General features: G+C 46.0%; 1 protein-coding gene across 1 annotated transcript in view; it reads right to left on the bottom strand.

The window, feature by feature from the left end:
• Nucleotides 1-24,786, bottom strand: part of C8B (complement C8 beta chain) — a 55,385-nt gene extending 30,599 nt beyond the window's left edge. Inside the window, exons 1-6 of the mRNA XM_040361078.1 lie at nucleotides 24,718-24,786; nucleotides 22,512-22,656; nucleotides 16,935-16,941; nucleotides 15,834-15,840; nucleotides 15,730-15,733; nucleotides 1,364-1,455 (exon numbers count right to left, since the gene is read on the bottom strand). Coding sequence (XP_040217012.1) covers nucleotides 1,364-1,455; nucleotides 15,730-15,733; nucleotides 15,834-15,840; nucleotides 16,935-16,941; nucleotides 22,512-22,656; nucleotides 24,718-24,786 — 324 coding nt within the window. The remainder of the gene's footprint in view (nucleotides 1-1,363; nucleotides 1,456-15,729; nucleotides 15,734-15,833; nucleotides 15,841-16,934; nucleotides 16,942-22,511; nucleotides 22,657-24,717) is intronic.
• Between the last annotated feature and the right edge of the window lie 2,716 nt (nucleotides 24,787-27,502).

Raw genomic sequence — 27,502 nt, 5'->3', positions numbered from 1 at the left:
GGTACATCCCCCCCAAAAAATGACATGCCAAAAGTGTCATGTCAGGGGGGTGAGGAGTTCTTAAAGCGGAAGTTCCACTTTTGGGTGGAACTCCGCTTTAAGAAAGAGAGGATTTGAGCTGGAAAGAGGGGATTGGGGGGCAAAGATTTTTCATGGGAGGGGGAATTTCAGCAGGGGGGGTGTATTTGTCCTGAGAGGAGGGGGGATTTATGCTTAGGGGGTAAGTATGCTGATACATAATGTTCATACATTTTGTTTGGTGGGGGCTGGCGCAGTTTGGCACGTTGGCCCTGGGCTCTAGATGACCTTGTCCTGGCACTGGCCAAGCCTCCTGAGCTTCTTTCATTCACAAAGAGCTTACTGGTAGAAAATCTTTATCAATAAGCTTACTGTGAGCGAAAGAATTTTGGAAGGCAGCTTACTTTCTTTTGGTATGTCCCTCCAGCTTTCCTATTTATAATGATAATGGAGCAGCAGATGTGTCTGATAATGTCTCCACCTCCAATGGAGAATTGAGTAAATGGTGTGGAGAGTTTTCTGGAGCTTACATTTAGACCAAACTCGGACTCTAAGAAGAGAGGCCCAGATTCAAGAAGCACTTGCGCCCGCGCAACCATAGGTTACGCAGCGCAAGTGCTTACTTGCTCCGGTGTAACGAGTGCTCCTGATTCAGGAACCTCGTTACACCGACTGCAGGCTAAAATCTGCGCGGCATAAGGCTCCTATGCCTCGCAGATTTTAGGCTGCATTCTTGCGGGGGCCGCTAGGGGGCGCTCCCATTGTGTATCAGCGTGTAGTATGCAAATTGCATACTACCACTGATTCACAAGCTTGCGCGGGCCCCGCGCAAGCCAGGTACGGAGTTTCCGTACAGCTACTTTTAGCGCAATCAATGCTAAAGTATAGCATTATAGCATTATATAGCCGGCCTTCCCGCGCCGTGATATTTGAATTTCACGGCGTTTGCGTAAGTGAAACGTGAATGGCGCTGGACGCCATTCACGTTCACTTAGAAGCAAATGACGTCCTTGCGACGTCATTTGCCGCAATGCACGTCGGGAAAGTTTCCCGATGGAGCATGCGCTGTACGCTCGGCGCGGGAGCGCGCCTAATTTAAATGATTCCCGCCCCCGGCGGGATCATTTAACTTGCGCGCGCTTACGCCGGGCAAATTTGCCGGCGCGCCCTAGCAATTCACGGAGCTACTGCTCCGTGAATCGAGGGCAGCGCAAAATATTTGCGGGGGCGCAGGGCAAAATCGTTGCCCTGCTCCCCCACAAATATCGCGCAATTCTACTTGAATCTGGGCCAGTGAGTTCTCTGTTAAAGCCTCCCTGCCGCACTTGGAACTTTCAGTACTTACTCTCTTTTTCGTACATGGGTCACACCCGCTCCAGGATGACCAGCTGCTCATCACGCAGTCTATAGGCGTCGGCTCGTTCGCCACCGATCTCGATTATTATTTTATGGCAGTAATATTTAAAGTAAATACTCCCTTATTATTTTCCTGTCCATTTTTTAGCTCCCGAAGAAAACCAATATCACAATTTCTGACAAAGGTTTTTTAACTACTTTAAACTTTTTTGTACTTTTTTACTTTTTTTACTTTTTTTACTTGGCATGTACTTTCTGGTTTTCTAAGCATTTGCAATTTTTTCCTAAGCAACGATACCTATATGTTATCTATAGATGTACAAAACTATATCAAAATCCTGTAAAATAATATTATCATTATCCTCATGAACAATAATAATAATTATTAATATTATTACTATTATTATTATTTTATAGCAGTAATATTTAAAGTAAATACTCTCTTATTATTTTCCTGTCCATTTTTTAGCTCCCGAAGAAAACCAATATCACAATTTCTGATAAAGGTTTTTAACTACTTTAAACTTTATTTTACTTTTTTTTTACTTGGCATGTACTTTCTGGTTTTCTAAGCATATGCAATTTTGTCCTAAGCAACTATACCTCTATGTTATCTATAGATGTACATAACTATATATTTTAGAAATAGCCTCACTTCTAAATATCAGCCCCACATCTAATCATAAAAAGAGATATTAAATGTGTACTAACCTGGTTAAATAAAAGGCGAGGTTCAGGAGGACGGTATAAAATAACATGATAGGACCGTGCGATCCTCTCTGCGGTTTCAGCCTCCTCTGCTCTCTTAGTGTCACACAAAGTATAGATTTAAACTAAAGTGACCAAATTCAGCAAGTCCAACAATGTGGACACAGCCTCTCCCATAGGAATGATATCGGAGCGCCATCTAGTGGTGAAGTGCGGCACTGATCAGTTGGGTCAATATAAAGATTAATAAGAGAGTTCATTATACATATGACAAAAGCAATGGGTGCTTGGGTTGCTGCAGGTCGGCCTAACAAGCGGTTACCGCAATAGGCGCTCAATCTTTGGCTGTCGCGGAACTACAAGTCCCATCATGCCTCAGCCTTTGGGAGTCATGCTTGTAATGTTCAGCCTCGCAATGCTTTATGGCACTTGTTGTTCTGCAACAGCTGGAGGGCCGCAGGTTGAGCACCCTGAACTAGGGTGACCACGTGTCCCGGATTGCCCGGGACAGTCCCGCATTCTGCAGGTCTGTCCCAGGCACCTTCACTCTGGGACAATACAGTGTCCCAGAATGAAACTGACACAGGTCCCAGCATGAACCCCTCAGAGCTTAAGATGTGACACCCCCCCCCCCAAACTAGTGAAGAACTACAGGTCCCAGCATAGATCTGTGAAATCTATGGGGTCACACCCTTAGATCTCACAGGTTCATGCTGGGATTTTCAAAATGGGGAGGGGGGGGTCACATCGGTTCATGCTGGGATTGGTAGTCCTTTACTTTGGGCGGGAGGGGGGCTGTGACCTCCCCAAAGTTAAGGACTACAGGTCCCAGCATGAACCCCCCCAGAGCTGAAGATGTGAGACCCCCCCCCCCCCCAAATAGTGAAGAACTACAGGTCCCAGCATAAAACTGTGGAATCTATGGGATCACACCCTTAGATCTCAGGGGGTTTATGCTGGGTGCTGTAGTCCTTTAAATTGGGGGGGGGGTGTCACATCTTTAGATATTAGGAGTTCATGCTGGGACTTGTAGTCCTTCACTTTTGGGGGGAATGTGACCCCCAAAAGTGAAGGACTACAGGTCCCACCATGAACCCCTCAGAGCTGAAGATGTGACCCCCCCCCCCCAACTAGTGAAGAACTACAGGTCCCAGGATGAACCAGTGAAAACCATGGGGGGGGGGTCACAATTTTTTTTTAATAAAAAGTTATCTTTTTTTTAGGAGGGGGGGGTGTCCATGGCGGGGAGAAGCTATTGTGATTCACCGGCGGCGTGTTTCGGTGACTTAGAGAAGTCGGTGACAGCGTGCAAACCTTAATGTGGAGGAATGTGCGAATATTTGGGCAGGAATAGGTGGAGATTGGAGCTGTGTGGGGGACCCTGAGCATTGTGCGTCCAATCAGATTCAATATTTGCTGAGCTTACAACAAAGGGAATGTCTGCAATCTGTTTGTATGGACTTAGACTGGACTCACATGGGGAGGTTAAATATTGACAGCTTACGGGAGACTTTTTTTATTTTATTTTTTTACTTCACCGTTGTGTTAACATTTTGTAAATCTGCAAACATCAAATAAAGGAACACAATGAGGATTTCCCAACCAGACTGCAGAGAGGTGACACAGGTTTAGGACCCGTAACTAGAAAACACAATATATTGTAACAATGTGTGGGGGGGGAGTCCGAAAATTCTCTCTACGACTTCAATTGCGTATTAACCACTTAAGACCCGGACCAAAATGCAGGTAAAGGACCCGGCCAGTTGTTGCGATTCGGCACTGGGTCGATTTAAATGACAATTGCGCGGTTGTGCGACGTGGCTCCCAAACAAAATTGGCGTCCTTTTTTTCCCTACAAATAGAGCTTTCTTTTGGTGGTATTTGATCACCTCTGCGGTTTTTATTTTTTTGCGCTATAAACAAAAATAGAGCGTAAATTTTTAAAAAAATGCAATATTTTTTACTTTTTGCTATAATAAATATCCCCCAAAAATATATATAAAAAAAAATGTTTTCCTCAGTTTAGGCCAATACATATTCTACATATTTTTGGTAAAAAAAATCGCAATAAGCGTTTATCGATTGGTTTGCGCAAAATTTATAGCGTTTACAAAATAGGGGATAGTTTTATTGCATTTTTATTAATAATGTTTTTTTTTACTACTAATGGCGGCGATCAGCGATTTTTTTTTCCTGACCACGACATTATGGCGGACACTTCAGACAATTTTGACATTGTTGGCATCCCCCCGGATGCCAACACTGGACCACCAGGGAGTGCCCCCCGGTGCTCAATAGAGAAGAAATCGTAAAAAAAATAAAATAAAAAAAAATCGAACACAATCGATGCCAATCAGTGCCCACAAATGGGCACTGACTGGCAACATGGGCACTGACTGAAATGATGCCCAGCAATGCCATCAGTGCCACCCCTCAGTGTCCATCAGTGCCACCCCTCAGTGTCCATCAGTGCCACCTCTCAGTGCCCATTTATGCCCAGTGCCCACCTATCAGTGCCCATCTGTGCCACCCATAAGTACCCATCAGTGCCACCCATAAGTGCCGCCCATGAGTGCCCATCAGTGCCGCCAAAGAGTGCCCAGTGCCGCCTATGAGTGCCCATCAGTGCAGCATACCAGTGCCGCCATATCAGTGCCCATCAGTGCCACCTCATCGGTGCCCATCAGTGCCGCCATATCAGTGCCCGTAATTAAAGAAGAAAATGTACTTATTTACAAATATATAAAAATCGCAGAGGTGATCAAATACCACCAAAAGAAAGCTCTATCTGTGGGAACAAAATGATAAAAATGTCATTTGGGTACAGGGTAGCACGACCGCGCAATTGTCATTCAAATTGCGACAGCGCTGAAAGCTGAAAATTGGCTTGGGCAGGAAGGTGCGTAAGTGCTCCCCGGTATGGAAGTGGTTAAACAGCCGACGTATATCGGCGTGCGGCGGTCTGGAAGTGGTTAATGTTTGCTAACAGATACCGAATTGTTATTTAGATAACAGAACTGATAAAGTAGAACCTGGATAATCTTACAGATGCAACACTTTGGATAAGATAGGCGGCTTACTTGTGTAGGGATCTGCTGCCCTCTACTGTCTGTAATTGTAAATGCCTGTGCTTCTATTACACACACCCGGGCCAATTCTGGCACTTCGCTCCTACATGTAAAAAATCATGGGCCAGATCCTCATAGCGAGTACGCCGGCGTATCTACTGATACGCAGGCGTAATTTCAAATTTCCCGCGTCGTATCTTTAGTTTGAATCCTCAAACCAAGATACAACGGCATCTGGGTTCGATCCGACAGGCGTATGCCTTCGGATCGTAGATGCAATACTTCGGCGTCCGCTGGGTGGAGTTTGCGTCGTTTTCCGCGTCGGGTATGCAAATTAGCTATTTCCGACGATCCACGAACGTACGCGCGGCCGTCACATTTTCTTACGTCGTCTCTAGTCGGCTTTTTCCGGCGTATAGTTAAAGCTGCTATTTTGCGGCGTATAGATAGACTTGCCATGTTAAAGTATGGCCGTCGTTCCCGCGCCGAAATTTGAATTTTTTTTTTTGCGTAAGTCGTCCGTGAATAGGGATGGACGTAATTCACGTCTAAGTTAAAAAAATGACGCGCTTCATTTAAATGAAACACGCCCCCTACTTGCCGATTTGAATTACGTGCCGAGAGATACACTACGCCGCCGTAACTTACGGCGCAAATTCTTTGTGGATTCAAAGAATTAAAAAGTAAGTTACAGCGGCGTAGCGTATCTGACATACGCTGCGCCTATCTAATTGTATGTGGATCTGGTCCCATATTTTTAGGGGTAGAAAATTCCTCAGAACCCCCAAAACATGATATTTTTTTTTTTTACCAGAGACCCTAGGTCAGTGATGGAGAACCTCGGCACCCCAGATGTTTTGGAACTACATTTCCCATGATGCTCAGGCACTCTGCAGTGTGAAAGAGCATACCTTCCAACATTTTGAGAAAGGAATGAGGGACACCTACCAACAAACGTATGTAGGCATAGGACACGCCCCATGCCACGCCCCCTTAACCACTTCAATACCGGGCACTTATGCACCTTCCTGCCCAAGCCAATTTTCAGCTTTCAGCGCTGTCGCAATTTGAATGACAATTGCGCGGTCGTGATACACTGTACCCAAACACATTTTTTATCATTTTGTTCCCACAAATAGAGATTTATTTTGGTGGTATTTGATCACCATTGCGGTTTTTATTTTTTGCGCAAAAAAATAAAAAAAGACAGAACATTTTGAAAATAAAAAGTTGTTTCTGTTATTTTTTTTTGTAAATAAGTATGTTTTCTATGTGAAAAGTGAAAAAAGTGTGCTTATCTATAACAATAAAAATCAGCTGCAAACTCAAAATGTTTATACAAACAAAAAATATTATGAAAAGAAGAACTGGAGTTGCGCTCAAAAAAACGTGACTTGTCAAAAAATAGTGAACACTAAAAAGTCCCAAAAGAGGAAGAAAAATCTTCTTTAATCCAATATCAACTCTGTGAAAGTTCTGTGTATAATCAGATAATTATATGGAATCACAACGTGTAGAAATATCCAGATCAATGTTCCCTGAGAGTGCTGACCCTTACCAGATATTCAGATCCAAAGGATCAAGCCAAGCGGATTAGCCACACACCTGGGCTGCATAGGAGATCAGGATCTTGATAAGGTATTCCCAGCAGTAGATCAATGGAACATCCAGAAAGCACATAAAAAATAAAAAACAGAGCTCTAGATATAAACAAACCGAAAACACAGAGGGGATATGAGCAGCCACTGGAAATGAATTCTCCCACAGACAATCCTCGGATTCGCCAAAGTGTACCAGATAATCCGCGGTCATAGAGAAGAAAGCTCACAATGGTGTGATAACGTTTAAGGCATTTAATGGGCAAAATTGTAGTACACTTACATAAAAAGGCTTTTAAAACAGCACAAAAGGTCCGGCCGGTAGTAGAACGTGTAGTCCTCAGAATTTCGGTGACGTCAGTACGTCTCCTCCCGACGTTTCGTCTACTAAGACTTGCTCACGGGTATTGAGGAGGCGTCCTGCGTCACCGTTTAAGTACATGTGAGGAGGCGGAGCCAGCTAGGCCAATGATGGGCGCACGTCTCAGGTGAAACCCCGTCCGCCATCTTAACTCAGGGAAAGAAAAAAGGGCAAATGTAAAAACATATAAAAAATCATCCTGGGGAAGTCCCGTGACATGAGTAACAAGCAGAGGGCTGTCTAAGCCAATCAGGCAGCCCCCCAAATGTCACAAATGTCCGTGGAAAACGTAGTATCCAGGTAAAAAAAGGTTCAAATTGATATCCCCACGTCCAAAACAAAGGAAGTGCGGAAATATAAATAAATTAATGACATCATGAAGGGTCTCGATTGCTGGAGCCCTATAGTTTGGTAGAGCACAAAGCAAAAACAAAAAGTTATTGCGCTGTGATGTATATAAATGCCACGCTTCTCTACCACAGATGGAATATAGTTATAAATTATCTCAGCATTTACCATTCATAGGGCAAATATCAGATAGCTCCAGCAAAAATCACCATGTCATTCGCTTGAATGGAGGAATATACATGCAAAAATATGAAATAAGCATATATAATCAAAAATAAATATTTTTTAAAAAATTACTTTAAAAATTAATTAAAAAATAATATGTGCAATATGTCTAATTGAATCTCAAATTAATATTTTTTTTTTTTTTTTTTTTTTTTGAGCTTGATGTATTCTATATAATATACTGTATATATTTTTATATGTTCCGTATTTACATTTTTATATTTTATATTTGTATATATTGTGTATACTGTTTATGCATTTCTTGAAGGCATTGAGCATTGCCTGACTGAAATTTTTTTCTATTGTGGACATAGGTCTCAGGTGCCCCAATATGCCTTTATGTATTTATGAACCTCAATTTGAGATTCAATTAGACATATTGCACATATTATTTTTTAATTAATTTTTAAAGTAATTTTTTAAAAAATATTTATTTTTGATTATATATGCTTATTTCATATTTTTGCATGTATATTCCTCCATTCAAGCGAATGACATGGTGATTTTTGCTGGAGCTATCTGATATTTGCCCTATGAATGGTAAATGCTGAGATAATTTATAACTATATTCCATCTGTGGTAGAGAAGCGTGGCATTTATATACATCACAGCGCAATAACTTTTTGTTTTTGCTTTGTGCTCTACCAAACTATAGGGCTCCAGCAATCGAGACCCTTCATGATGTCATTAATTTATTTATATTTCCGCACTTCCTTTGTTTTGGACGTGGGGATATCAATTTGAACCTTTTTTTACCTGGATACTACGTTTTCCACGGACATTTGTGACATTTGGGGGGCTGCCTGATTGGCTTAGACAGCCCTCTGCTTGTTACTCATGTCACGGGACTTCCCCAGGATGATTTTTTATATGTTTTTACATTTGCCCTTTTTTCTTTCCCTGAGTTAAGATGGCGGACGGGGTTTCACCTGAGACGTGCGCCCATCATTGGCCTAGCTGGCTCCGCCTCCTCACATGTACTTAAACGGTGACGCAGGACGCCTCCTCAATACCCGTGAGCAAGTCTTAGTAGACGAAACGTCGGGAGGAGACGTACTGACGTCACCGAAATTCTGAGGACTACACGTTCTACTACCGGCCGGACCTTTTGTGCTGTTTTAAAAGCCTTTTTATGTAAGTGTACTACAATTTTGCCCATTAAATGCCTTAAACGTTATCACACCATTGTGAGCTTTCTTCTCTATGACCGCGGATTATCTGGTACACTTTGGCGAATCCGAGGATTGTCTGTGGGAGAATTCATTTCCAGTGGCTGCTCATATCCCCTCTGTGTTTTCGGTTTGTTTATATCTAGAGCTCTGTTTTTTATTTTTTATGTGCTTTCTGGATGTTCCATTGATCTACTGCTGGGAATACCTTATCAAGATCCTGATCTCCTATGCAGCCCAGGTGTGTGGCTAATCCGCTTGGCTTGATCCTTTGGATCTGAATATCTGGTAAGGGTCAGCACTCTCAGGGAACATTGATCTGGATATTTCTACACGTTGTGATTCCATATAATTATCTGATTATACACAGAACTTTCACAGAGTTGATATTGGATTAAAGAAGATTTTTCTTCCTCTTTTGGGACTTTTTAGTGTTCACTATTTTTTGACAAGTCACGTTTTTTTGAGCGCAACTCCAGTTCTTCTTTTCATAATAAAGTATGTTTTCTACTTCAATGACGGGCACTGATAAGGCTGCACCGATGAGCACTGATGAGGTGGCACTGATGATGGACACTGATAGGCAGCACTAATGGGCACTGATAGGTTGCACTAATGGGCACTGATAGGTGGCACTGATGGGCGCCAATAGGCAGCACTGATGGGCACCAATAGGTGGCACTGATGGGTACTTATGGTGGCCCCGATGGGTACTTATGGGTGACACTGATAGGTGGCATTGATGGGCACTGATGGTCACTGATAGGTGGGCACAGATGGGCACTGATAGGTGGCACTGATGGACACTGATGCATTGCACTGATGACACTGATGGGTGGCATTGCTGGGCATCACAGATTTAAGGTGTTTCACAATGGTGCCAATCAGTGCCCATTTGTGGTCACTGATTGGCGTGAATGGGTAGGAATAGTGACCTATTTTTGAGGTGAATGGATAGGAATAGTGTCCTAGTGTTGGGGTCAATGGGTAAGAATAGTGCCCAATTTTTATGGTGAATGGCTAGGAATAGTGCCCTATTGTTGGGGTCAATGGGTAGGAATATTGCCCTATTGTTTGGGTGAATGGGTAGGAATAGTGCCCTATTGTTTGGGTGAATGGGTAAGAATAGTGCCTTATTGTTTGGGTGAATGGGTAGGAATAGTGCCCTATTGTTGGGGTCAATGGGTAGGAATAGTGCCTTATTGTTTGGGTGAATGGGTAGGAATAGTGCCTTATTGTTTGGGTCAATGGGTAGGAATAGTGCCCTATTGTTGGGGTCAATGGGTAGGTATAGTGCCCTATTGTTGGGGTCAGTGGGTCGAAATAGTGCCTTATTATTGGGGTGAATGGGTAAGAATAGTGTCCTTTTGTTGGGGTCAATGGGTAGGAATAGTGCCTTATTGTTGTGGTCAATGGGTAGGAATAGTGCTCTATTGTTGGGGTGAATGGGTAGGAATAGTGCCCTATTGTTGGGGGTCAGTGGGTCGGAATAGTGCCTTATTGTTGGGGTCAATGGGTAAGAATAGTGCCCTATTGTTGGGGTCAATGGGAATGAATAGTGCCCTATTGTTGGGGGTCAATGGGTCGGAATTGTGCCTTATTGTTGGGGTGAATGGCTAGGAATAGTGCTCTATTGTTGGGGTCAATGGGTAAGAATAGTGCCCTATTGTTGGGGTCAATGGGTAGGAATAGTTCCTTATTGTTGGGGTCAATGGGTAGGAATAGTTCCTTATTGTTTGAGTCAATGGTTAGGAATAGTGCTCTATTGTTGGGGTCAATGGGTAGGAATAGTGCCCTATTGTTGGGGTCAATGGGCAGGAATAGTGCCCTATTGTTGGGGTCAATGGGAATGAATAGTGCCCTATTGTTGGGGTCAGTGGGTCGGAATAGTGCCTTATTGTTGGGGTGAATGTCTAGGAATAGTGCTCTATTGTTGGGGTCAATGGGTAGGAATAGTGCCTTATTGTTGGGGTGAATGGGTAAGCATAGTGCCCTATTGTTGGGGTCAATGGGTAGGAATAGTGCTCTATTGTTGGGGTCAGTGGGTAGGAATAGTGCCCTATTGTTAGGGTCAATGGGTAGGAAAAGTGCCCTATTGTTGGGGTCAGTGGGTAGGAATAGTGCCCTATTGTTTTTTTCAGTGGGTCGGAATAGTGCTCTATTGTTGGGGTGAATGGGTAAGAATGGTGCCTTATTGTTGGGGTCAATAGGTAGGAATAGTGCCTTATTATTGGGGTGAATGGGTAAGAATAGTGCCCTTTTGTTGGGGTGAATGGGTAGGAATAGTGCCTTATTGTTGGGGTGAATGGTTAGGTATAGTGCCCTATTGTTGGGGTCAGTGGGTCGGAATAGTGCCTTATTGTTGGGGTCAATGGGTAGGAATAGTGCCTTATTGTTTGGGTCAATGGGTAGGAATAGTGCCCTTTTGTTGGGGTGAATGGGTAGGAATAGTGCCCTATTGTTGGGGTGAATGGCTAGGAATAGTGCTCTATTGTTGGGGTCAATGGGTAAGAATAGTGCCCTATTGTTGGGGTGAATGGGTAGGAATAGTGCTCTATTGTTGGGGTGAATGGCTAGGAATAGTGCCCTATTGTTGGGGTGAATGGGTAGGAATAGTGCTCTATTGTTGGGGTGAATGGGTAAGAATGGTGCCTTATTGTTGGGGTCAATAGGTAGGAATAGTGCCTTATTATTGGGGTGAATGGGTAAGAATAGTGCCCTTTTGTTGGGGTGAATGGGTAGGAATAGTGCCTTATTGTTGGGGTGAATGGGTAAGAATAGTGCCCTTTTGTTGGGGTGAATGGGTAGGAATAGTGCCTTATTGTTGGGGTGAATGGGTAGGTATAGTGCCCTATTGTTGGGGTCAGTGGGTCGGAATAGTGCCTTATTGTTGGGGTCAATGGGTAGGAATAGTGCCTTATTGTTTGGGTCAATGGGTAGGAATAGTGCCCTTTTGTTGGGGTGAATGGGTAGGAATAGTGCCCTATTGTTGGGGTGAATGGCTAGGAATAGTGCTCTATTGTTGGGGTCAATGGGTAAGAATAGTGCCCTATTGTTGGGGTGAATGGGTAGGAATAGTGCTCTATTGTTGGGGTGAATGGGTAGGAATAGTGCCCTATTGTTGGGGTCAATAGGTAGGAATAGTGCCTTATTATTGGGGTGAATGGGTAAGAATAGTGCCCTTTTGTTGGGGTGAATGGGTAGGAATAGTGCCTTATTGTTGGGGTGAATGGGTAAGAATAGTGCCCTTTTGTTGGGGTGAATGGGTAGGAATAGTGCCTTATTGTTGGGGTGAATGGGTAAGAATAGTGCCCTTTTGTTGGGGTGAATGGGTAGGTATAGTGCCCTATTGTTGGGGTCAGTGGGTCGGAATAGTGCCCTATTGTTGGGGTGAATGGCTAGGAATAGTGCTCTATTGTTGGGGTCAATGGGTAAGAATAGTGCCTTATTGTTTGGGTCAATGGGTAGGAATAGTGCCCTTTTGTTGGGGTGAATGGGTAGGAATAGTGCTCTATTGTTGGGGTCAATGGGTAAGAATAGTGCCTTATTGTTTGGGTCAATGGGTAAGAATAGTGCCCTATTGTTGGGGTGAATGGCTAGGAATAGTGCTCTATTGTTGGGGTCAATGGGTAAGAATAGTGCCCTATTGTTGGGGTGAATGGGTAGGAATAGTGCCCTATTGTTGGGGTGAATGGGTAGGAATAGTGCTCTATTGTTGGGGTCAGTGGGTCGGAATAGTGCCTCATTGTTGTGGTCAATGGGTAGGAATGGTGCCTTATTGTTGGTATCAGGGACAGGAATTCTGTCCCATTGTTGGTGTTAGTGGAAGGAATAGTGCCCCAAGGGCCTGATAACGGCAAGCAAAGGGCCATATCTGGCCCCCGGGCCACAGTTTGGAGACCACTGATCTAGAACAACAGACACACTTTAAAGTGAACCTGACCCGTCCTAATTTTTTTAAAAGGTAACAGAGTTTTGTGCTTCCAAACCAGCCAACAGTTCAAAGATTTACATTTTTTCTGTCTGTATCCTCATTGGTGTCCTAAAAAGACATGACAGTCAGAGGGAGGAGCCACAGCATGCAGCACAAGACCAGGAAATCAACAATATCCCAGAATTAATGGCGCCCTCTCTTCACGTCAACGGATCCGAAGCAGTGCGGCGCCGGGAGCGGCGAGAGTTAACTATCATCTTTGCAGAAAAGCCCTTTTTATTTTATACATTTATTTTAGTGACAGAATCATTTCATAGTAACAATGTAAAATGTAGGACATCACCAATGGACTGAAAATAATAAATTATAATTTTTTCCAGAATCTGAGATGAAATTTGTCCTTTCTACGCAGGAGAAAAGTCAAGATATCGTTCAGCCAGAGCTGGGCAGTAACTCCTGTTTATGGCCAATTGGTGTCAGTGAGCATTGAAGGTTTTATGGATTTGATTGATCTGAACCGTCTCCGAACAAAGACGAAAAATAGAGAAAACCTAATAGGCGGCCAAACAGATCAAAGATTAAAAGAGTATGAATGTCAGGTGTGTTTTTGAGGGAATATGAAAGTATTTTTTTAGGGGTGTATGTTACAAGCTCACAGTTTTCTAAAATCTTTCTGACCATGACTAGTCCTCAGGAGGTCCACCGTGGTGTTGGACAGGGCCGCCATCAGGGGGGTACAGGCGTTACACCTGTAAGGGACCCAATGGTCCCCAGCTGGCTCCCCTCCCATTTTTTGTTTATGTTTTTTTTTGCCTTACACCTCTAAGGGGCTCGATGGTCCCCAGGGCCCCTTACATGCCTGGCTGGCCCCCCTCCCATTTTTGGTTTTTCATTTTTATTTATTTTTATAAAGGGCCCAATGGTCCCCAGGGGCCCAGCTGGCCCCCCTCCTGTTTTTTTTTTGCATTACACCTCTAAGGGGCTCGATGGGCCCCAGGGCTCCTTACATGCCCGGCTGGTCCCCCTCCCATTTTTTGTTTTAAATTTTTATTTATCAATGGTCACCAGGCCCCCTTACAGGCCCGGCCGACCCCCCCATCTCGTTTTTTTTTTGCATTACACCTCTAAAGGGTTTGATGGTCCCCAGGGCCCCTTACATGCCTGGCTGGCCCCCTCCCGTTTATTGTTTTTAATTCTTATTTATTTATTTATTTTTTGCATTGCACCTGTAAGGGGCCCAATGGTCACCATGGGCCCAGCTGGCCCCCCTCCTGTTTTTTTTTTTGCATTACACCTCTAGGGGGCTCGATGGTCCCAAGGACCCCTTACATGCCCGGCTCGCCCCCCTCCCATTTTTTGTTTTTAATTTTTATTTATTTTTTGCATTAAACCTGTAAGGGGCCCAATGGTCACCAGGGCACCTTACAGGCCCGGCCGACCCCCCCCCCCCCCCCCCCGTTTTTTTTTGCATTACACCTCTAAGGGGCTCAATGGTCCCCAGGGCCCCTTACATGCCTGGCTGGCCCCCTCACGTTTTTGTTTTTAATTTTTTTTTTTTGCATTACACCTGTAAAGAGCCCAATGGTCCCCAGGGGCCCAGATGGCCCCCTCCTGTTTTTTTAATGTTTTTTTTGTTGCATTACACCTCTAAGGGGCTTGAGGGTCCCCAGGGCCCCTTACATGCCCGGCTGGCCCCCCTCCCGTTTTTTGTTTTTAATTTTTATTTATTTATTTATTTATTTATTTTTTGCATTAAACCTGTAAGGGGCCCAATGGTCACCAGGGCCCCTTACAGGCCCGGCCGACCCCCCCCCCCCCCCATTTTTTTTTTCATTACACCTCTAAGGGGCTCGATGGTCCCCAGGGCCCCTTACATGCCCGGCTGGCCCCCTCCCGTTTTTTGTTTTTATTTATTTATTGCATTACACCTGTAAAGAGCCCAATGGTCCCCAGGGGCCCGGCTGGCCCCCCTCCTGTTTTTTTTGTTGCATTACACCTCTAAGGGGCTTGATGGTCCCCAGACTCCTATTTTTTCATCAGGAGCGAAGAGATGACACGTGATTTTTTTTTTTTTCCGTCAGCACCCCCCCCCCCCCCGGTTCTCTGCTCCAGGGGGGCCCTGCCTACAGCTGTGTAAGGGGCCCCAAAATTTGTGATGGCTGCTCTGGTGTTGGATAGTCTGTTCTGCTTGTTGTTACCTTGGTGCTGGCCAGGGGCGGACTGACCATTGAGTCACTCGGGCACTGCCCGAGGGCCCCATGCCACTAGGGGGCCCCATCCGGGTTGCCAGGCTCAGTAAAACCAGGGACAGTATGTAAAAATCTGTGTTTTTTTTAGATCTGTCCCTGAAATGTCCGAAAATGACATGCTTTTAATGTGAATATCCCGAGATTTTAGCTGCCCGCCTCTGCACTGCCTCCTGGCGTGGTGGCCATCTGTAAGCCAGAGGGGCCCCATACTCTTCTATTGCCCGGGGGCCCCATGAGTTGTCAGTCCGCCCCTGGTGCTGGCCCAAAGGAGGCAACTTCCTGAGGAGCGACGGGCATAGGTTGGCACATATCACGGATACAAACTGATATGTAAGGAGGAAAGCACCAGAAACGTATTTTTAATGTGGATTAAATTATTTTATTGTAACTTATGTTCAGTAACATCCAATGCATTTCAAGGGTTCAAAGGGCTAAGAAAAAGTCAATCATAAAGATGCAAAAAAATGTAAATTCTAATTTGTCAGATTGGGATGCAGTGGCGGCTGCTCAGAAGGGGCGCAGGGGTGCTGCCCCTCTAATCCATGTGTCCAGCCCCTAATCTCCATGCAGGGCGCCGGACACATGGATTTCAATGGTGATTTCTTTTTTATTTTAAGCACATGGTTAGAACCTGAGGCTCTAATTGGCTTTAAAAAGGGTGGGCTCAGGGCACAGAGCACCGCCCCCCGAGCCCACCCACTTGTGTGACATATTAATATTCGCTAATGTCTTCCTGCTTCTCATTCCAGCCAATCAGGAAATGGGTCCTGAGACCCAGTTGGCCAGGGAATCTTAGGACCCGCTTCCTGATTGGCCATGTGCAGCAAGGAGCAGCAGGTGGAGGGGCAGCAACAGCCTCTTCCAGGGGCCCTACCCCTACCGCAGATCCAGCACCAACACAGCAACCTCGTCATTACCCTCCTCATCAAAACTCTACCGCACCAACAGCGAGAGGAGGTCACCCGGAGCCAAGGAACAGCAGAAACCGTGGTCTCCCCCAAACACTGGCTCATCAAGATTGACAGCTGTGGCTTGGCTAACAGCGGGGGGGGGGGGGGGCACGGCGATCAGCTGGAGCCCAGCAGTGGTCAGCAGCACAGGGATGAGCAAGAGTGAGGAGAACACCAAGGACAAGAAGGATAAGGCTAAGGCCATGGATTGCTACCTTCCCGTCAGATTTCTGCCTGCAGCTGGCCCACGGGGGACACAGAACCCGGTCACACTACCTCTGCTGGCCCTGCACACCACTCATTCTGATCATCATTGGAGTTTGCTTCTGCCTTCGGTCAATCGAGTGCCAGAGGGGGAGTGGGGGCGCAGTGGGAGGGAGGGGGCCAGGTTTGTTTGCCGCCCCGCCAAATAAATTGAGCACCAGCTGCCACTGTTTGGATGTGAACCCAGGACCTCTGCTGTGTCTGGCAGCAACTCTTTTAGCCAAGCCACCTGAGATGCTGGACAGTTCCTTTTGGATTCTTCAGACCAGGGGTCTCCAAACTGCGGCCTTGGGGCTGGATACGACCCTTTGCTTGCCTTTATATGGCCCTTGGGGCCCTCTTCTATCCAATGACACCAACAATGGGGCACTATTCCTCCAACTGACACCATCAAAAGGGCACAGTTCCTTCCATTGACACCAATAATGGGGCACAAGCACAATTTTTTCCATTGACACCCATGATTGGGCACTAGTCCTCCCACTGACACCAAAGATATTGTATTGTTTATTCCCACTGGACACCTAGACATTTTCTACTCCTAATGGCCATAGTCCAGGCCCTCTAAAGTCTGAAGGAGAGTAAACTGGACCTTTGTTAGAAAGTTTGAAGACCCCTGCTTTAGACAATCTTGTCTTGTAGCTTGTTTTTATTTAACCTTTGAACGCCTTGCTCCTCCCATGAACTTCGTAAGCCATGCCTTTGCACTTCCTGTTTGCCAGATTATTGTGCTCTCTCCAACCAATATCTCGCTCTTGTCTCTCCTGCTGTCGTCCGTATCTTTACTAGCGCTCGTTACCGACCTTTGGCTTGCTCCTCGACTATGCTTCTGCTTGATCCCAACCTGCAGCCTCTTGTTACCGACCTTTGGCTTGTTTACTGACTATGCTTCTGCTTGATGTTTACCTGCTATATCTTCTACTGGACCCGGCTTGCTCACCTCCTGGTAGGGGCGATCCTCAGGACCGTGACCTGGTACTAACACGCAGCAAAACCCACCTCCACCATCAAGAGCTCTGGAGAACACTGGTTAGTGCTTATACCCCGCACTTCAGGTAAGCCTGTGTCATCCGCCAGTGTTGCCTGCTTGTGTATTCATCCTGTTGGCCTCTGTACTGCTATAGCTACTGGACTTCGAGCTTGACCCCTAACCGTGACAGAAGGGAAGGCTGGACGTTTGGAGGTTTTAACTCTACCTTTCCTGCCACTAAGCCTCAGTCTCAAAAAGGGGTTGGGCTTGGCATTGTAGGGGGGTGGGTCTTAGTGACAGGGGTGGTGTTTAATATTGACTTGGAAAAGTCAGGGTCTTGTATATATCCAAGGCAGCTCCATATAGATGTAAAGACTAATAGCTAGATTCAGGTAGATGTGTGCATCTTTGAGGCGGCGTAGCGTATCGTATTTGCGATACACCGCCGTAAGTCAGAGAGGCAAGTGCTGTATTCACAAAGCACTTGCCTCCTAAGTTACGGCGGCGTAGCGTAAATGGGGCTGGCGTAAGCGCGCCTAATTTTAATGAGGATGAGGGGGCGTGTTTTATGTAAATGTTATGTGACCTGACGTGATTGACATTTTTTACGAACGGCGCATGCGCCGTCCGTGTACATATCCCAGTGTGCATTGCTCCAAAGTACGCGGCAAGGACGTATTGGTTTTGACGTAAACGTAAATTACGTCCAGCCCCATTCACGGACGAGTTACGCAAACGACGTAAAATTTTCAAATTTCGACGCGGGAACGACGGCCATACTTAACATTGGCTAGGCCAGCTATTTGTTCGACTAACTTTACGCCGGAAAAAGCCATACGTAAACGACGTAAAAAAAATGTGCCGGGCGCACGTACGTTCGTGAATCGACATATCTAGTCATTAACATATTCTACGCGGAACTCAACGGAAGCGCCACCTAGCGGCCAGCGGAAATATTGCACCCTAAGATACGACGGCGTAGGAGACTTACGCCACTCGTATCTTAGCCTAATTTAAGCGTATCTGGTTTCCAGAATACGCTTAAATTTACGGCGGGTAGATTCAGAGTTACGACGGCGTATCTACTGATACGCCGGCGTAACCCTACCTGAATCTAGCTATAAAAGTAGTACTTGCAGGGACCACAAGAACTTTTACTTTACTGCCTATTGCCATTTTTTTGACCAGGTCAATATTTCCAAAAAATCACGAGAAAGAAATTTGAGAAACTGATCAGCAGCCAAAAAAAAAAAAAAAAAAAAGCACCAAATCCTCCAAGACATGTTTTCCAGCAAATATAAATATACATTTCCAGCCAGTATAAATTTGGGTTCAGTAAAGCGCTACAAAGAGATATATGACCCGCTCCCATCGCGCTTGTACAATCCAAAATCTCATTTCACGTAATTGATGAATCCCCCCTTTACATATCTATCATTCAGTGCGGATAGGAGATGAAGCCGGTTTACCCACCGCGCCTTTCCTTTCTCTAAATAATCCATTGACTTCACACCAGATCGCAACATTGATATCACAGACGTAATTATTTTCATAAATCATTTTTCCGTTCTTCTCATCTAAAAAAAAAAAAATCATATTAATTGTGTTTGCCGAGCAGAACTGAAATCACAGCCGTGACTTTAATTAATAATATTGATTTGCAGCTATAAAAGCGTTCCTGAGAGTCATCACCGAATACAGAACGATATGCACGACCTGATTAATGAACGCCGTTATTAGCGGAGTGCGACTAACGGAAAGCGGCGACAACAACCGGGAGAAAGAACAATACAGGTCATTGTCTTTAATTCTCTTATTGTTAATAAAATAAGGATTACTAATTAAAAGTCATCGTGTTGAACATGTTATGGAAGGGAACGTTTAGAAGAAGGTGAATTGGGACAATCATAGGACTCGCAAAAAGGTCGATATAGTGCAGACTCAAGAATTAAAGTATTCCCTACCAGCAAACTTCTATTTGTAGCACCCTCTAGTGTGCAACTAAATTAGTACAGGCAAATTTATGTATGACTCGTGGTTAGTTTGGAAGCCTGAAATGAGGTCAGAACGCAATATTTCCCACGCACACCTTCATGGAAATGGCTGTAATAATGCTGGGTGCTGTAATGACCACCGGCTAGAAACTGTAGACAATCTGAGTTGAGAAATGCCATCACCAAACCAAGGATTCCTCAAAAGGGTCCAAAGTTTTATTCACATGGTGACACAGTACACATACGGCAACGTTTCGGAGTCACGCAGGGCTCCTTCGTCAGGCAAGTTGCCTGATGAAGAGGCCCTGTTTGTCTCAGAAACGTTGCCGTATGTGTACCATGCAGGCCCGGACTGGGGCAAAAAAATAGGCACAGGAATTTTAAACTGGGCAGCCCAATCCCTGGGGGAAGTAGGGTGGAGGTGTGGGGCGGGCGTTCACAGGGTGGTTGGTGACCAGATATTCATTCTGAGAGACATACCTATATAGCAAAAGAGGCACCCCCAGACCAGCAAAGAGACAGTCCCAGACCAGTACACAGACAGTCCCAGACCAGTACACAGACAGTCCCAGACCAGTACACAGACAGCCCCAGACCAGTACACAGACAGCCCCAGACCGGTACACAGACAGTCCCAGACCGGTACACAGACAGTCCCAGACCAGTACACAGACAGCCCCAGACCAGTACACAGACAGCCCCAGACCAGTACACAGACAGTCCCAGACCAGTACACAGACAGTCCCAGACCAGTACACAGACAGCCCCAGACCGGTACACAGACAGTCCCAGACCGGTACACAGACAGTCCCAGACCAGTACACAGACAGCCCCAGACCAGTACACAGACAGTCCCAGACCAGTATATAGACAGCCCCATACCAGTAACCAGGGATGGACTGGCCATTTGGACTACAGGGAGTTTCACGGTAGGCCGATGGCTTAGTGGGCCGGGCTTCAGTGACAGCGGACCGCCGCCCCCCCTCCGCTCCTCTGTCTCTCCCTCCCCGCAGCGCTCACTACCTCTCCCTCCCCGTAGTGCTCACCTGGGGGGGAACAGAGAAGCAGGGGGAGGACCAGAGGAGCATGGGGCAGATCAGAAGGAGCACGGGGGAGGGGACAGACAGCTGACTCAACAGCTATGGCCTGGGAGTTTCTCACTTCTGCCTAATCTTGTCCCATGGGAGGGCACTGAACTGATTCTTTGCCCGGGTGAAATAATGTCTAGCTTTCCCACTGGTACTGCCTATAAGAGTACCAGTACCAGCCGTTTTACTCTAAGGCCTGGTACACACGATAGGATTGATCCGCGCATACGGTCCTCCGGACCGCATCCGCAGATAAATCCTCTGGCGGATTTGGATCCGTTGGCATGTACTCACCATCGGATCCAAATCTGCGCGGTAGTTGTTCAGCCGCCACAGGAGAGACCTGTCAAAGTGGGCCAGTCTGGATGAAGTCCAGGGCCAAATTTTTGTCCCAGTCCAGCCCTGCCAGTATTAGGTATCCCCATACCAGTAATAGACACCCCATACCAGTAAAAGACAGCCCCATACCAGTAACAGGTATCCCCATACCAGTAAAAGACAGCCCCATACCAATAATAGGCAGCCCCATACCAGTAATAGGCAGCCCCATACCAGTAAAGTAGCAAGCCCCATTCCACTCCTATTCCCCTTTACTATAGAGCGGGATATAACGCACTGGAACATGTTGTGTCCCGGCTGGTGTTAGGAGAGTGGCCTGCGTCAGTGTAGCTATACCTCCAGCGCAGCCAGCCCACGAGGTGTCTGTCCAGTGCAGGCGCTTCCTGCAAGTCACAGTAGCCTTCTCTCCCGCCTCCTTCTGCACCTCAGAAATGTGCTGCCCTGCTTTAGGAATCCCCGAATAGTGAGAGGTGAGCAGCGGCCACGGTTTGCGTTAACCCTGTCCGAACCGCAGTTGCCGCTTACCTCCCGCTGTGCGGCTCAGTCATCAAGAAGCCACTCTTCCTAAAAAGTGAAGCCCAGGGGCTGTAGCCCACCGGGCAAATGCTCCGCGTGCCCTATGGCCAGTCCGGGCCTGGTACCATGTGTACCGTGTGACCAAAGAAATTTCTCTGACACACTTTGATGTATGAAGATTTACAACACTTAAAGTGAAGTTCCACCCATAAATATAACATTACATCAGTAGTTTTAAAAAAAAAATCATTAGTCTTTTAAGAATTTTTTTTTTTTTTAGATGCCTTCAAAGTGTTGTTGCTAGGCAGAATAGTTAATCTTCCCACTTCCTGCACCTAGGTGCTTAATGCTTCCTAACCTACACCGCACAGACTCCTGGGAATGTAGTGGGTGTAACTTTCCAGGAGTCTGTGCACTCCCCAGTCTCAAAGAATCATGTGACTTGGACAGCACAGGTGCTGAAACCTGATCTGACACTGCTTGTGCAGCACTGAGCATGTGCAAGATTTGCAAGGCTGAAATCCAGGAAGTCATACAGTCTGGCTTCATGATGCCCACACTTAAGATGGCCCCAGTCAATTTCTATTTTATAAAGTGTCTAAATGCTGTAACAACCTAACAAAACGGACCTTAGTTTACAGACTAACTTTACTAGAATACATTAAGCTTGTGTATTACAGGGGTATTTATATTTAAAAAGTGAAATTGTGGCCGGAACTCCACTTTAATTTATATTATTTTGGAAGGACTACATTTGTTTATTTGCACATTATTCCTTGGGAATTGACCTCAGCATGGACTATTGCACGCATCATATTTAATTGCTTTTACGATAGATATTATTGTATTCCACCTAGGTAGTCGCGCTTATCATTATTTGTTTACAGTATATCCTATTTTTAGTGCACATGTTACACTTTTAGATTGAGCAGTGACCTCCACTATTTATTTATTCACTATTTATTTATTCACTTATATTTATTTATTCATCTAATTTACGTGGTGGCGCAAGAGACACTTCTTGCACATGGAGTAGGATAGTGCTTCATTCAGGCTAAATGGGGGGGAAAGAACAGTGTGGCCTACATGTGTGTGTGCAGAATGCCACCTAATGGATGACGTCAGCTCTCGATCGCTCAGCCTTAACCCTTAGTGCAGTGAAATTTTAAATTGTGCTCAATGGTTCAAATTGTGAAGTAGCTTCTGATGCTTCAGCCTGTCTGGCTTTACTCACAGAAAGGTTCTTCAGAGACAGGGTCACCCCTTAGGCTGTGTCACAGCTCTAGACTTGATAAGCACTCCGCGGCTAACATAACCAGTGTACTTAGGTCTGGAAAGCACCACAATGTAGAGCACCATGCCTGACCTGAAGGTCACATTTTGAAGCTAGCTCCACAATCTTCCAGACCAACAAGGTCTGGGGTATGGCCACCAAAGCCGATGCTGAGGACACGCTGATCTGGACAGCTGTAGAAACCAGTTCAAGCAGCAGTGGGGAAGTCTTGGTTAAAATCAGCAAAAAAAATAAATAAAAAAGGTAGAAAAATAGTTAAATATTTTAATGGCATCCCCTACCTAGTGTAGGCGCTAGAGTGAGATTTTTGCAGTGCGAGTAAATTTAGGCAGGCCTAGCTAAAAGCTAGGCATGTTTGTTTTGATCTGTGGGGATGGGAATAGCTCAGAGTAGGCTGGTGACTCACAGGTATCATTATCTTTTGGTTAATTCCCTTCTGCTTCAAGAAGGAAGGTGGGGAAGAAGGGTGTAGCTGTCTGAGGTGTTCTAAGGAGTCCTGACCAATCCCCAACCTGGATTGGCAGGGGGCAGGCCTCCTTAAATACCCAGGGTCAGCCCAGCTGGGGAGGAGTTTTTCAGGTGGAAGAACTGGAGATGGTGTATTTGTCTGTCAGGGCCTTTGAGGAAGTCCCCTACTCTGGGGAGGGGGGGGCTGACCTTGGACCAGGGGCTTGGAGCTGAACAGGAACCCCACACAACCCAAGGGGTGTACTGAACAGGAGCAAGAGAGGACAGCGGGGAATAGTGCCAGGCAAGTCTCCAGGAGGGAACAACCAGGTGTTGGTGAGTGACACAGCCAGGAACGGTAGGGAGGCATGCCGGAGTGGATTGGGAGGATGCAATCTGAGATGGACGTAGAGCCAGTAAGGACCGTGCTGTCATGGGCAGTGGAAGCAGGCAGCTGCAGCCAGGAGGGCTGTCAGTGTCTGAAAAGGACTGACTGGGAGTAGTAGTCCACCAAAGAGGGCAGCTAGCATCAGCAGGGCCATCTTAATAGCATAATGGGCCCCTAGGCAAGGTAATGCTCTGGGGCACCTACAATGATGACAGTGCAGGTAAACAGACATCAAGTAGGTAGGAGGCAGACTGCCTCCCCTGTGAATTTATCACTCTCAGTGCCATCATGGGGCCCCCAATTTCGGTGCAGTGTGGGCTCAAGGACCAGCTGCTTTGGGGAAAGTGCAGGGGCCCCCCATGCAGCTGGGGCCCCTGGGCACTGCCCAGGTGTGTCCTCTCATTAAGACAGCCCTGAGCATCAGATATTTCTTTTCTACACCATAAGGGCCCGTGGTCCCTGCCTGTAATAAGGTACTTTTGTTAAGTCCTAACCATGTGGTAGCTGCGCCTGACGAACTGTGCTGGAGGGAGAAGGAGAGATAGTCTGCAGCAAGTGTTGTGCAGGAGGAGAGTATCTAAAGTGTCCCAAGCCATGCAAGAATCTTTTCTGGGCATCCCATGAATTCCTTAACCCCATTCAAGTTCTAATGCCTCAATAAAATACAAAAAACAAAGCTGATGGACTTTTCATTGTCTTGGAGTGTCTGGAAGTGAATGCCGGGCTGGACAGGGCGATAGGTGGGCCACATCACTTAGCAGCCCCTACGGGGGGTACCGATACCTTTTTAAGGAAAGGTGTCCAACATCCTAGTACACTAGCAAATAACTGTGGCTTGATGATGCTGTGGAAATGTATTTTATTTAGATGTATTTAATATGTATTGTCTTAGTGTCGCCCAGTGTTAGTACCCCCGCAGCCCGCTCTAAAGAGCTGACTGGGGCAGACTGACGCTGGTTGAGTCCCGTCTGGTAGTGGAAAACTTCTTGAAGTTTGAGAGAGGTGTTTGCAGAGTGGGGGTATGTCCGCCAGCGAAAGGGACATTCATCTGGGGGGGATTTGTTCGCTCTGCAAGGACATTATCGGTTATAGGCGGATGTACGCTCTATTTTCTGTTGTGTGTCTGATCAGCACATGTCGAGACTCATAGCGTACACCTGCAGATAGCATCCCATCCACAAGGAACGGTAGTATAATCCGGGTATGCGTTGTTCTCTGGAACAACGCAGAATAAGGATTCCTATCAGCAGAAATACAGGAGTCTTTGAGTTGCTATGGTCAGAGACGGAGTCCATGTTTGAAAGCCATGCGGCTTCTTTTGTTTAGCTTCCAGCTACAGGGGACAGGAAGAACATGCATGTCCCCTGTCTCTGCTCAGACACGCCCATAGGACTCCTTTAGCCATTATTCATTGGTTGTTTGTATTAACTCACCCTGTTGGAAGGATTTCCTGTTAGGTCATTTCCTGTGTGGAGGTCATATCCTGTAATGTCACTTCCCATGGAGGAAGCGATTGGCTGCTGGAGCCATCACTTCCTGTTTTTCAATGCTTTTGTGATTTACAAATAAAAAGCCAAGCACACTGGTCGCTGGGGCAGTCATGCTGATGGAACTGAGAACGTAAGCTCTGGTTATGTCTGTTTACTTGGGGATATATGGGAAATAGAGTGCTAGGTAAGATGCATTATATCATTAGACGAAATGTGTGCTTAATAGCACAGGAGATATGGTGTGCGCTAAGTGTACAGCCAAATTTCCTTTACAATGATAAGAGGTGAAGCTACATGGAGGCTGGTCCCCTACTTTTCTTCTGTTTGCCAGTATCAAAACCTCTTGTAGGCACTGGCAGCAGCATATAACCAGGGCAGGACTGGCCTACTGGGAGATCTCCCGGTAGGCTGCCTGTCCTGCGGCCAGTTTCAGCTGCGGGGCTGCAGTGCTCCCTGTCCCCTCTCTCCTGCTCCTGTGTATCATCACGGAGCTGGCTGCCTGGGTCTGTGTTCGGCGATGACGCTGTGGCACGGTCCCGCCCCCCTAGACCGGCTCATGTGATAGGCTGAACGCTGATTCTATCTACTATCACACAAGCCGGTCTAGGGGGGTGGGACCGTGCCACAGTGTCACCGACAAACACAGACCCAGGCAGCCAGCTCATTGATGATACACAGGAGCTCATGCCCGCCGCACAGTCCACCCTATGCGCCCAATAGGAGGATCGGATTCGGCAGGGGGCTGCATACAGAGGAAATTAGCTTTCTATATTCCTCCATACAGCCGCTGAATGCTTGCAGGAGGGAGAGGAGGAGAATCAAGCATTCCGCGGCTGTATGGAGGAATATAGAAAGCTCATTTCCTCTATATGCAGCCACCCTGCTTCTCCTCCTATCCAGTTATGCTTGAAATCCCCCCCCCCCAGTGTTCTCCTCCCACACCACACTCTCCAGCCCCTCCACAGTTCTCACCACCCCTGTTCTTTCTGCCCCCCCCCTGCTCTCCAGCTCTCCCCATCCTTCAGCCACCATCCCAGTGCTCTCCACCGCTGCCCCCCCCCAGTAATCTCCACCCCTGTTCTCCCCCCCAGTGCTCTCCACCCCTGTTCCCCCCCCCCCCAGTGCTCTCCACCCCTGTTCTTCCCCCCACAGTGCTCTCCACCCCTGTTCTCCCCCCCCCCAGTGCTCTTCACCCCTGTTCTCCCCCCTCAGTGCTCTTCACCCCTGTTCTGCCCCCCAGTGCTCTCCACCCCTGTGTAAATACAATAATGTAAGGAGGCACTGATATAAAGCTTTCCCTCCTATATCAGTAACCCACCCCCCTTACCTTAGTGTATTCTTTCTGCGGAAGGTGGTCCCCCCACGTTCTGAGTTCCTGGGGTCCCCCTTGATGATTGACCAATTTTACCACTTTTAACTGGAATCTGCTTTTATATATATATTGTGACAGGAAGTCAGGTAAATCTGTGGGTGTTGTCACAGACGGAACATACATTTCTGCCTTCTTTAGACAATACACCAATCATTATTTGGCATCGGCTGCAGAAATAGCCAGGAAGGCTAAGGGCCGTTGGAAGACTCCTGCTGTTCAGAGTGAGGCAATTAAAGGCCTCTATAAGAAGTCCAAAGGATTACCACTAATTGGCTGCAACATCCTGAGTCTGTGTGAGTAGGAGAGCAGTGCCAGAAAGCCTTGTGTGAAGGTGAGAAGAGGATTGATTTTTCTGTGTGAACAAAATCAAAAGACTATTGTTTTGTGCTGTATGACCAGCGCTGTCTACCCAGCAGTAGGCTGTGTTAGACTTCATAGATAGGTTCCTGTGTGGAAGGTAGACACCCAGAGTGGCTAGGATTTATTTTATGTTTGATTTTGTTTATGCTGTTTGAATGCTTGCAATTGTTTTGCAGCAAGATGGAAAAATAAACCAGAAACTCTGTTTTCAACCATCTTCGACTGCCAGTCTGTAGAAATTCAGTGTGTGGTGAACCCATCCAAGGGGTCACACACCCCGCTACCGAGCTAACCCCTCACATAATATATATATATATATATATATATATATATATATATATACCGTATATATATATATATATATATATATATATAGCTCTATGTGATTTCATATCTGTCGTATCTATATATAATACACTCTTCAAATGTGCTTTAAAATGTATGGTTTTCCCTTTTTAATGAACAAGAAAAGAATGACGCAATGCTGTTACGCTGGTATAATAATGCTGTGGGGCTGGTATGGAATTTTTTCCAGGGCTGTTTTTTATTCATGCATATACGGTAACTGTTGGGGATGTGTAGTTAAATTCCTGTCCTTGTGACAATGTGCAACGGGACAAAAAAGTGAACGAGTCGGTCTTTGAAAATGCCATCAGTTACAGCCTAAATACATTGCTACAAAGAGAAAAAAAAAAAACAAGCTTTTAGAATCCCCAGTCATTTATTGGTTTCTGACAAGCTAATTATTCTGCACCTAAAAAAAAAAAGTGATATTCGAATCTTGTTAATGAAGCCTTTCAACCAACATAAATTTCTCTCTCTTCTTCAGTGAAATAACAATGTTTAAAAAATGTTGTAAAACCCATATTTACAAAAACCTGTCATTTTTAGGTTAATTATTTAAAGCCTTTCCTGGTTGAAGAATTTAACGTCACATTATTTAATAGAAAAAAAGAAAAAAACACTTTTTTTTCGCCCTGTAATGTACAAAAGAGA

Source organism: Rana temporaria, chromosome 7 (assembly GCF_905171775.1).
Source record: "Rana temporaria chromosome 7, aRanTem1.1, whole genome shotgun sequence".
In the NCBI taxonomy this organism is placed as follows: Eukaryota; Metazoa; Chordata; class Amphibia; order Anura; family Ranidae; genus Rana; species Rana temporaria.
The sequence above is the reverse complement of the archived record's forward strand: the minus strand, read 5'-3'. Positions and strand labels throughout refer to the sequence as shown.